The sequence below is a fragment of the Diadema antillarum genome, unplaced genomic scaffold, assembly GCF_040938485.1.
Source record: "Diadema antillarum isolate AM-2024a unplaced genomic scaffold, OU_Dant_1.0 scf00000016, whole genome shotgun sequence".
Lineage (NCBI taxonomy): Eukaryota > Metazoa > Echinodermata > Echinoidea > Diadematoida > Diadematidae > Diadema > Diadema antillarum.
In genome coordinates this window covers 682,501-694,630 of record NW_027270905.1, presented here as the reverse complement: position 1 = coordinate 694,630, position 12,130 = coordinate 682,501, and the positions used below count along the sequence as shown (strand labels likewise).

General features: G+C 40.9%; 1 protein-coding gene across 3 annotated transcripts in view; it reads left to right on the top strand.

Moving 5' to 3' along the window:
- LOC139725213 (atrial natriuretic peptide receptor 1-like) overlaps positions 1-12,130 on the top strand; it is a 457,948-nt gene that overhangs the window by 432,613 nt on the left and 13,205 nt on the right. For all 3 annotated transcript variants that reach the window (XM_071636319.1, XM_071636314.1, XM_071636307.1), the window contains exons 13-16: positions 3,318-3,473; positions 7,160-7,328; positions 10,279-10,428; positions 11,228-11,351. In XM_071636319.1, the coding sequence (XP_071492420.1) occupies positions 3,318-3,473; positions 7,160-7,328; positions 10,279-10,428; positions 11,228-11,351 (599 nt within the window). The remainder of the gene's footprint in view (positions 1-3,317; positions 3,474-7,159; positions 7,329-10,278; positions 10,429-11,227; positions 11,352-12,130) is intronic.

Below are 12,130 nucleotides of genomic sequence, written 5' to 3'. Positions count from 1 at the left end.
CTCCATGGGGCGTGTAGTATTGCGAAAGGCGGAATGGGTAGTTGAGTACGCAAATCCGTCGCAATATTCATGTCTCAAGTTGCTTCCCAAGGGCATTAAGGAGGGGAGCGGGTTGCAATTCTTATTGAACCAAAGCCCCTTTCTCCCCTTTTGTTTACGTGGATATTTGCACACATACACACACACACACACACACACACACACACACACACACACACACATATATATATATATATATATATATATATATATATATATCTATACACACACACTTTAATATTGTCTATATAATGTCTGTATATAGACGATGTACATACACACATAAACATGTTTGTCTTTACTATGTGTATGTACGTATGTATTTATGTTTATGCTTGCATTATGAGGGGACAATAATGGGCATTAATTTTGAGTATCGCAAGAGAGAGAGAGAGAGAATAGTGTCATATGGTAGTACATCGCAGATCCTAACGCTTCCAGTATGAAAGATATTACTTTCACATTGTGGCATACTCATGTCTACAAGTTTGCATATTCTTGCCATTTTCTGACCTGCATGTATTAGAGCAGAGAAAGAGAGAGAGATGTATAATCATACCTAATGTCCCTTAAATGAAAAACAGAACGAAAGAAGATTGATATATAGTGATATCTTCGTATCAGGGGAAAATTACTCCTTTTCTGTTAGAAAAAAAGACAACATTTTATATCAGATGAAGAAGGGAAAGTCATTGTTGCCATATTATGGTTTGTACAAATGTGTACAGAGTAGGAAGTAACATTTTTTATTATACTTATCTTTTGAGAAACGAGAAAAGTTAAGAAGGAAAGAATCAGGTACATATTATGTGATTAGCGGTGCTCCTGTGACTCAGGCCAGATTGATATTTAATGTTGCTTTGATGAAATGTTGACGAATAAATAGAGCAATTAGGAAGCCAGATAATTATTTGGTATGAAATTTCCTGAACAATCTAACTTTAGTAAATCATTCGACCAAAAACAAAGAAACAAAGAAACAAAAACATGAAATGGTGGAAAAATATATATTTAGTTCAACTTAAAGTTTATCCAAAGGACATACAGAATTATAATACTATTACAGCCCCAAGCTACTTACTACACTCCAAAACCACTGGTTAGACCTTGTCATCAGTTGGAAGCGTCCAACGTTTGGAATAGAACTGTTTCGTTGTACCCGCTGGTTATTATCCGAGAAAGATTGTAGAGTTACATGTACCCATTCTGACTATGACGTCAGCATTATCTTGTTTGTTGATGGAAATACATTGCACATCTGTACGCATGCGACTCTCGTGAAAACTCGTTCAAAATTTGCCAGGGGAAGTATGATTTTCAGGATACACAGAAAATATGGCCTCGCGCAATATTGCTGGCTTGAAGCTTGGCCAGTATAGTAAAAAGTATTTAAAAAAGAAAAGAAAGAAAAAACAACAACAACAAACAACAACAAAAACAAACAAACAAACAAAAAGATAAATAAATTAAAGAATGAAATGAATACAAAAATGAAAAAATATAGAACAATTTCAAAATAAGTAGATTTAAAGTGAGGGAAATCGAGTGTTTGTAGTCTCGGTGTCTTCAAGTAGAAATTTTGCCTGTAACTTTGTCACCGATGTGTGTAGGCCCCAAACCTCAGTGGTTTTGTAATAAAAGAGATACCCCACGTAGAAACATCAGGAATGTGAGGATATTTCCTCAACAAGTAAGAGTATGTGCAGGAGAAAAAACGTAGTTTTGTGCTTGGACAGATGGTGGTGGGGGATTTTTAAATGATATGAAATATGCATGCGATACCGCGCGATATAGTTTAGCAGTATGATTATGCTTGTTTTGAGAAGTAGCAAGGTTGTACCGTCTTTTATTTAGCGATGTCCCCTTTGTCCGGTTTTTCTCGAAACACCTTTCGGACTTCTTCGCCGCATGAATATTACAATAGTGTAAAAGTCATCGGTGATTTACAGAGGTAGACCCTTGAGATCATAGGCATAGATCACTTTTGTCATGTTCAGTGCGTGGCAAACAAGTCCTCAGAGCCGCTTCGTAAGCTCTTATAGCTGACCACAGCTTCTAGAGGACTGAATAATGCAAGAGCATTGTTTGGGGATCATTATTTTATTGATGTGACACATTTCAACAAACTTTTGGAATATCCCCCAGATAGATATCCAGGGGAAGGAATAGTTGAAACGATGTTAAAAAGAAATGAAAATGATAACTATAAATACACACGCGTATATAATGTAATGTAATGCGATATAATATAATATGATATGATATGATATTATATTATATGATATTATATGATATTATATGATATTATATCATAAGTAAAGTGATACGTCAACACATTTTATATTATATCATATAAATCACAACGAGCGAGATAGGCCCCAAATATTGAGGATTGCCAAGTTCAGAGAGAGAGAGTATGAAGGAATTGTCACATTACTTTAAGACAGTGTGTTACATTATGATGGTTCAATCGTGAAAAGATGCCGAAAGTTGCCGTAACTACACGTGTATAATAGAGATCAAATCGAAGAAGAAACACTGGATAGTGGACGTATAGCTTTAAGGTCCTGTTTTCAATATCACGACATCTTGGAACAAATATCATTATGCTGATGAACCTTTTCCGAAGTTAGTTTACAATAACTCAACTGTCGAGGGTACGAGGTAGGCTTAGCTTTGTTAAACTCAGGTCACTCACAAACTGCATTCTGTCGAAGCAGGCAATTATATATTCAATATGTGAAATGATATACATGATCTATTTTTACGAGGGGGCAATAGCTTCATTTCTGCACAATATCAGAGACACTTGTAGCATGTAGGACTATGAGCCCAGGTATTTTATGGCGGAAACATTGCACAAGAATGCCTTCAGGAATTATCTTGTTATTTTTTTTTTAGTTTTATGGTGGTAGTCAAAACGACCCATTGATTAGATGTTACTCTGTATTCATTCCATAATCCGAAACTTTTGCATCCTAATGTGTCAGCGGAGTCCTTGTCATGATAGATATACGAAAACATCCTAATAGCTTACTGAACCCCAGCAGTGCCTAGCTCCCCGGGGAAATCAGGGGTACCGGACCGCCTCACCTGCTGGCTACCTGTGTTGAGGAGGAGACAATGTTCCGTACGAATACACCAGGGAAACAACCGTAGTAAACATTGACGCCGGGACAACAACGTCCGTCGCTACCGATTATTTCTCGTTGTCTTATTTTTTTTTTCGCCTTCTCTCTTTTCATTCTCTCTTCCTCTCTTTCCTTTAATGCTTGCAGGAAGATTATGGACTGCCCCGGAGCTTCTCCGATTGCCCGAGATCCCCACTGGTGGGACGCAGAAAGGAGACGTCTACAGTTTCGGCATAATCCTCCAAGAAATCATGTACAGGGAGGGAGTCTTTTATATCAAAGATGTCGACCTAATGCCAGAAGGTAAGCTGCAGGCCAACGCCAATGTCCCGGTGCTAATCCATGGAGCTGAGCTCCTGACCGACAATCGTAAGGGACGGTATAATAAACGCACACGAGCGCGGATCCGTCGTGATGGGCTTGCCTTGACACGTACACACACATACACACACACACACACACACGCACATACGCACACACGCACACACACACACACACACACACACACACACACACGCACACACACACACACACACACACACACACACACACACACACACACACACAGACGCACGCATGCACCCACGCGCACATACACACGTTTTAACACACTTGCACCATACATTTATGAGTATGATCCAATATAATTCTGTATTTGTAACAGAGTAATGAGGATTTTATTGTATGATGAACGTGCAACATTATGAATCTTAGCAGTTGTTTTCTGGGTGACAATATAAAAATGCACTGACGTCTCTCGTAATGATTCTTTATTGCGGAAGAAACTTAGCAGAAAATCAGTCTTTAAAAAAGTAAAAAAGAACATAGTGTTATTTTGCCATGACGCGCCACGCCTGGGCGTTGTTTGCGCCGAGCTTTGATATTCGCTATTCTCATACCGAATACAACAATCTGTGCATTAATTTCCATCGAGACAACCCAGGCTTCCAAAAGAGCAGTCTAAATCGTAATAGAAGCAAAAGGTCTGTCATCGTCTTTCCTTTTATCATCTGCACAATGATTGATCTACACCCGATCTTTGGGTGCCACCTAAATCCGTCTTTGATGATTGAGAATTCTCCAGCCGTGGACTATTTGAATATTTTGCCGCCATTTATTAATGCCTCGCGCAAAATGTGATGCATAGAACTGAAAAAGACAAAAAGCTTGCAAGGGGGGAAAAAGTCAGAATCGTCTACAAGACACGAAGAAATGCAATCTATGAAGTACGATGTATGTATACTGCACCCCCCCCCCCACACACACACGCATGAACTTGCGTGGTGATGCAATATCTTCCATTAATTCGTGTCTTATTACCTCATTAAAATAATTTCTTTTTGAAATTGGTACATGTATTGGACAGTATGACAAGTCCATGTCTTGCGCGCTTCCCCATGTTTTAAGGATCTCTCTGTTTTATACAAACAAGGACGGTGGATTTATGATGAAGTTTGGGTCGTGTACAAAAACAACAATGTCAAGTTCTTTGAGAGTTGCATGGAGGGGGTATTGTGGACCAAAAAGTGATTTTGAAGCTGGAGGGAAGATAAAAGATTGGCAAGAAGAGCAGAAAAAACCGACTCCCTGAGACACTGTGTCGTGCAGTCGAAGAGTCCCGTTCATAATGACAAACTCATTCAAAGGGACAATTTAAAATGATGGACCGTATATTCGATTCCACTCTTAAGTGACAGTTGGCAGCCATGTTTTGAAAGATCATGCAATACTTACATACCATTGCCTCCCTCTATTTCCCAAGACCTGAAATCATTCATGTGTTTGTATCATAAAAAAAAAGAGATAGAGAAAGATAGGTTTATAGATTTTTCCGAATTCCTAATTCAATTTTTTTCGATATGTTGCAAAGATACTGTTTTTATGCTGCCGTAGTTTCTTGATAACTTAATGGCAAAGAAAGAGCATAATCAACTCCCTTGTCTAGAAGCGGACGCCTTCAAAAAGTCTCCCATTTCCAAAGTTTGTGTTACACTAAACGTTGTCGGGACCACTGCCTTCAATAACCTTCGGTATCTCACGAGTGCTAGTAGTCGGGTTAAGACCGTGAATCATATTTTGCTCCCGGCCGTAATAAGATTATATGTGTTTTTGAGGCGTTCGACGTGAATAAGATAATGTGATGTGAGAGCTTTTCAAGGAGCCACAAAATATTACCATATTTTTGCTCAAATCTGTTTACACGAGCCCATTAGATAGCGCCGAAGGGAAATTAGTAGTTAACGACCTTTTCATCCTATTTTGTTTTCATGCTCGCCCTCGCTTCTGCTCATATTGGTTGTATGAACTGAGTGCCCGTAAGTCATGATGCAACAGAGTTTCTGTGATGAAGAGCTTACGAGCGCCCGACTAGAGGATAGTATACCTCAGTACAGCCTCAATATCCCTTCCACGCTTGCTTGGTTAGCTGGTGGGAATGCAAACATGATTTGAAATGTCATTTATATGAACTTGGGTAACGTCAACAATAAAACCAGAGCTCGTTATCATGGTAATGCGTTCATCACAGTCCAGGTGGTACATGCATCAGGGGCCGTGCCTTCTTCCTTTGACTGGGTCGGATGCGTTCACTTTATTTGGCATTTATTCATTCTGTGAAATACAGAATATATCCTCTCCATGCAGCAGCCATGCGCAAAATCAACAGTGAATCATATAAGAACATAAAAAATTACTTTAGTGAACGACCATGAACGCTCTTATTCACTGATAAATCACATCCCGAGACAGTGAATTTCACTGAAAGATCGATATCAATGCATGAAAACTTACACAGAAAAAAAAAAGAGCACAGATTTTATTCTTTTCCATTTGTCACATTATCAATTCTTCGGGAAACCAGGAGTTTCACACACTCTGACGTAGATATTTGAGATACGATGTACAATATTTCCTAGCAAAATATACGCTGATACGTCTGTGGGAAAACTATAATTCATATATATATATATATCCATATCCATGGGCGAATAATAAACAAACAAAAAATCAGACGCAATATACGGCTTTCAACCCTGCAGAGGCTTAAAAAAGGCAAACAAAAAACATTTGCATCAGTGCACTTATGTCTACTGTACACACTCCCATTGTCGCAGCATGTACATTTTCTTTGATGGCGTTATTTGTAAATATGCAGAAAAGATGTGTAGGATACCACTTATAATTACGAAAGGGAATGTCTTATTTAGACATGCCATGCATTATTCAGTTTTATCCGATTCCAGCAAAATGCCCATGTAACGATGGCAAATAAGCCGCCTGTGCAAAACTGTGTATCAAACGTGATATTGGGACGCATCTTTGTTCCGCAATGATAGGGATATTGTTCTTCGACGGGAATCGCCGTCGGGCGTCGGCTCTCCCAGTTTACGTCAGATTCATCGTCTGATGACGGCATCTATACTCTCAGAACAGGTGTCAGATTTCGGTCCAAATTACCGTTCGGTTAGAATTACCCGCATATAACCTTTATGCCGTTATGCAGTGGCAAATGAGCACATTTCGGCAGTCTCCTTGGGAAATTCCATGAAATGCTTCTGGCGCATTCCAATCTCATTTCGATCGAGGATGTACGTCCGATTGAGGATTCACTTTAATCAGATATTATGATGTTATATGTCTCATAATGACCATGGACTGGATATAATATCATGTCTGTAATCGTGCAATTTATCATTTCTATGCCCATGTCTTGTGATATTTTACGGACATGACGACTACAGTTGAAATTGAAATTAAAATGAATAAACACAGCATTATGGTAAACTTTACCAACTTGAGTGTGTCTAAATGAGTGAAAGTACTTTACGTTCGAATGAATCCGCCATGATACTTTGCTAATAAGAACGGAACCGCATTTCAATCAAAATTACGTTGTTTGTCTGTGTGTGTGTACAACGTGGGCTGCTTGTGTGCTGTCGTTGTCGATGACGAGGATAATGTCGAGTAATGTGTTGGTTTGTTTTCGGCAGAAATTGTGAAGAAGGTCGCCAACGGCTACAAGCCCCCGTTCAGACCGACTATCGACCGAGTGACGTGCTCGCAAGAAATGATGGACCTTATCAGAGACTGCTGGGCCGAGGACCCGGCGGACAGGACTGACTTCCGCGAACTGCGGGGCATCATGAGAAAACTGAACAAGTAAGAAGCAAATTTCCTTTCCTCCCCCTAACTCCAAACCGTCTTTCTTCCCACTCCCACATGAATAGAAACATGCTTATTACTGAAAACAAAGAAACTTCCTGAAACAAGAACTTCGATCTGCCCATGAAGAAGTAAATATTCCACGTCAAATAGCCCAGACGCAAGTAATCACGTTATCATGTGTATGTTTGCCTCTTATGCTTGTCTTTTATGACAACTGTTTATAGTGGGCGAGTGGCCCATTTTAGTCTTTAGATTATTTTCATCAGCGCGAAGAGAATAATTGAGCAGCATCCCAGCAACAAATATCGATTCGTCGACCCACTTCCTTCGTTTTCGCAATTTTGAGATCTTGCTTTGGTGCCGGGAAAGACGTGACGGAAAAAAGAGAAGAGGAAGAAGAAGAAGAGAGAGAGAGAGAGAGATAGAAAGGCAGACAGACAGAATGAGAGACTGATGGAGAGAGACTTGTGCATCTTTATCTTAAGTTCTTGCTCTGCGAAGCCCAATCGATCTTCCCAATACAAACGATCGATCACGGATCAGATTTGTGAGAAAATCAACAGCGCGATGAAGAGAGCTTGATACTCTCAGTCATCTACACAGGAAATAGCTTATATGATAAGATGTCACCCCTTGTACACAGTGAAGACAACAATGTATATGTGAATGCGATTTTCATTATCTATGACAATGTGTTGCTTTGTCTTTAATGTGCTATATTACTCTGGAACAGCTATAGGCAAGTTCTGATGTCGTCGCGAAGTCTTTGCGATAAAAGACAAGCCGTATGCCGCTGGTGGCATCATTGAGTACACACGGAAATGCAATATTTCACGCGCTGGTTCTCAATAGGACACTCAATCTGAGGGTGGTCAATAAATACAGGCACTCTCGTTTCCGTTTCACTTGTGTATTTGTATTGACGTGACCGAATTTTCGCACCGAAGGACTGGGGAAGTCTTTTTTTTTCTTCATTCATGTACATTACAGCATGGCGAGATGCCGACGAGCTGACGTCAAAATTTACTTCAATCCTCAAGGCACGGCGACTTTGTCTGCCGCAGAGCCGGATTAGAGGCGTAGGAAATCCCTTCCGAATGAGTGTGTTCCATATCACGTTCAGGACCTGTAGCGTTGGCTGTCTGACTGCTACTTCGAGAACCAGTCGCAGAAGCCCAGAAATCTCATTAGCTGAGAAAGCAAACCAGATCTATACTTCTCGAAGTATTACCCCCCCCCCAACACACACACACACATACACACACACACACACACACATACAAACACACACACACACACACACACACACACACACACACACACAATACTTACCCTTTCATATATCAAGCCGATTACTGTAATCCTAATAAAAATGCAGATCATATTTTTTCAGTTGGTTCCACACTTGATGTTTGTCGTTATGAAAGGGAAGCATTCCATAAGGCTTTTCAACTATGACACCACCACTTAGACTGAATATCCTCCCCCTCCCTTTCCCCACCCCCTTCCAGAAATATACTCGTCTTCAAGTTACCGAGAACCCGTCGCGAAATCTTCTTTCGTTGACCCCTCGCAGAGTCCCATGGATCTTAGAATTCCAATCAAGGATGGGGCTTTGGACCAATCTCCACCGGGGAGCTCGCTTGATCCCAAATCATTAGCTCCGCGTTACACGAGACTCCCGCCTCTTATCCGCGTATCTTTCTCCCGCGCATTCCTCACCAGCGCGAGTGTGGGTTACAGCTTTGCTCCGCATTCCCGCCAAAGCCCCGGATGATAGCTCGCGGCTATCTATGTCATCCTCTGTAATTGTCTGGGCCTTCAGAGAGACAGAATGAATGAGGCGCATGGTCGAAGTAATCGCTATGTTCCATAACATTGTTCATTGCTGTTAAACCGCAGTAGTTCTGTGGTTGATACCTCATTCTCATGTGACTTCTGACAGGAAAGTATGCAGTTTGAGCGAATGCGCACGAGAAACAAATAAAAACGTATATGATATTTCGAAGACATTCTTTCTTCTTACAAACCTGTCTAAAAATAATACCGCTTTGATAATATCTTGATTAGAAGCATTGAGATAACGTTTGTTTGAGGATGATGTTAGGTCAGTAACATTTAACATTCATGCACACAATATGCGAAAATCTATCTTGGCAATGTCTTATTCACGTGACATGTGCTGAGGTGGCCATTTTCAGTTGCCTATCACATAGGACACCTTGTAAAAGATTATGACCTTTAACGTTCAAATGATTAAATTTCCCTGGTGATTGTTTAGTGCAGTACTGTTTCTGACTTGTGGATTCATTCTTTCACTTCCTTCATGCAAAGTATTTTTGTCTTCTGCTTAAAACTTCTCTAAGGTTATCATATAGAACGTCGAGAGAAATAATAGGGACTTTTCAAACTCGTCGCCGAAAGCAGTCAACGCATCGTGTAAGGCAGGTGTTGACGTTTAGCTGAACCACGCCTTTGACTGAACTGACAGCCTCTTCGATTTTACGTCCGTCGTGTCGTCTGCGCGTCAAAAACTTGGCAAGCCGACGATGAGCGGTGAACGGCATTTTGGGTCAATGGGTAAAAAGCTTGGTTAGCGCGTTCTAAAATCTGACGTTCACCGTTTGACGCATGCGCAGTGCTTAATTGTACGAGACCGGTCACCGCAGCCGGCGACCAAAATGTTGCCACAGAAATCGAAAAGTCCCTATCATAGAGGGAAAGCTTGTTTTGCTTTGATTTGCTTTGCTTTGTTACTGTTTTTGGAGGCAAGTCAAATCAGACTCAGCACATAATGTAAACTATATAAAAATTATGACCCATACAGGCAAACCACATACATGTACAAATGAAAATTATCACTTGTCTTGTCGGTGAGTAATGGTGCGAACACTTTGGTGATGTCCTGTGTAATTTACAAGCTGTATCATTTTCACGTCTGCAGGAACTCGGAGAACAAGGGTCTGGTGGACACCCTACTATCTCGCATGGAGCAGTACGCCTCCAATCTGGAAAGCCTGGTCCAGGAACGGACCGAGGCCTTCTATGAAGAGAAGCGAAAGGCAGAGGAACTTCTCTACCAGATCCTTCCAAGGTGGGTTACCAGCCATGGGTTCTTTAATTCCTTCGGGTCCACAACGCACCATGGTTCATAGTATTGTTATAATATTTGTTATGATATTGCGGACACCCGCATAATGCAGTGTGATGACAGCACTTGTAAAGCCCACATGAGTGATTCATCATTGTGAAATGGTAGCACCTCTTCTCACCCATAGACTTCCATGTTTTGTTGGGCTTAATTGCGTCGAAACGTGTGCGTCAAATCGTGCAATGCATGTCTGTGTGGGGTGATGGGTGTGTGTGTGTGCGTGAGTTTGTAATAACGCAATCATTTCGCAGGGCATGATATTGCCCTTTAAACTTGCTCCGCAACCTTTGATATCCAGTCTCTCTCTATCCATCTATATCTCTATCACACACTCTCTCATTCTACATTTGTACCATATTCCCTCGGCGTGGCAGTTACCTTCAATCTTGTGTTTTTCACTATCTACCAGTATTTCTCAAGACAAACACAATTTCCTGTTCAACATTGACCTTCGTCGATAGGAAGTTATGATCCTCGCTTTTTCTTATGAAATAATATTCTGTCTTCTGTTATTGTGCCTCCGTAGGGTGGGATCATCATCTCCTGTATCCCATATTTGGCCACTTTTTCTTTGACATTTCATATTTCTCGTGAGCAATATTGTTTTCGTATTACATGTCCGTGATTATGCGTAGTACCCCGCTCCTGTCTCAATATGTAGTTATCAAATCGCCTCTGATATTGGTGAGATATTACCGCGTGTGCCTCTCCTCTCTCCGTTCTTTCCATGCATGGTGTGTAGACCGATTGCCGAGGAGTTGAAGAATGGGAAACCCGTCACGGCCGAGTCGTTCGAATGCGTGACCATCTACTTCAGTGACATCGTGGGCTTCACAAAGCTGTCGTCTGACAGCACACCTCTGGAGGTGAGTCTGACCACGTGATCATCAACAATTTTCGAGCTTAACTCTGTGTGTGCTCTGAGTGCAGATTATATAGCACCAAAAACTCCATAGCGTTGTACATATTCTCCAAAGTCCCTGGAACAGATAGGCCCGAATTCACGAAGGTGGTACAATTGAAACCATGGTTGAAACCGTGGACAATTTGTGTAGAGCGCCAAGTGTCGCATGGCCTATTTCGTTACGAAATCAGTCATTTCGTCGACGAAGTTATCATTTTGTAACGAAATTACAACATTTTGTCGACGAAATGATCATTTCGTCAACGAAATGAACATTCGTCAACGAAATGGTCATTTCGTCGACTAAATGACTGATTTCGTAGCGAAATGGGTCACGCGACATTTGGCGCTCCATACAAATTGTCCATGGGTTAAACCATAGTTTCAATTGTACCACCTTCGTGAATTCGGGCCGTTAAGTTAAGACTGGTGGATCATCACATCCTTAGAGGAAACTAGATGAAAAAGAGTGTAATTATCCCTTTGACAACACACCACTCTGAATAGATATGATTTAATTTAGAAAATCATTCAAATTCATTTGCGATATTGATAAACGTCAAACTTAACTTTATTTGGAATTAGTCGGGGGGGGGGGGGTAGTGCAGAGAAAGGGTAATTATTTTAACCGACCTTCGATGGTTCCTGTATACCGTTGCAAAGAGTGTCGAGGTGTGTTTTAGCCAGAATGTGAGAGACACCACTGCTAATGATCAACACGTCTCGTCAAGTCTTTGTTTA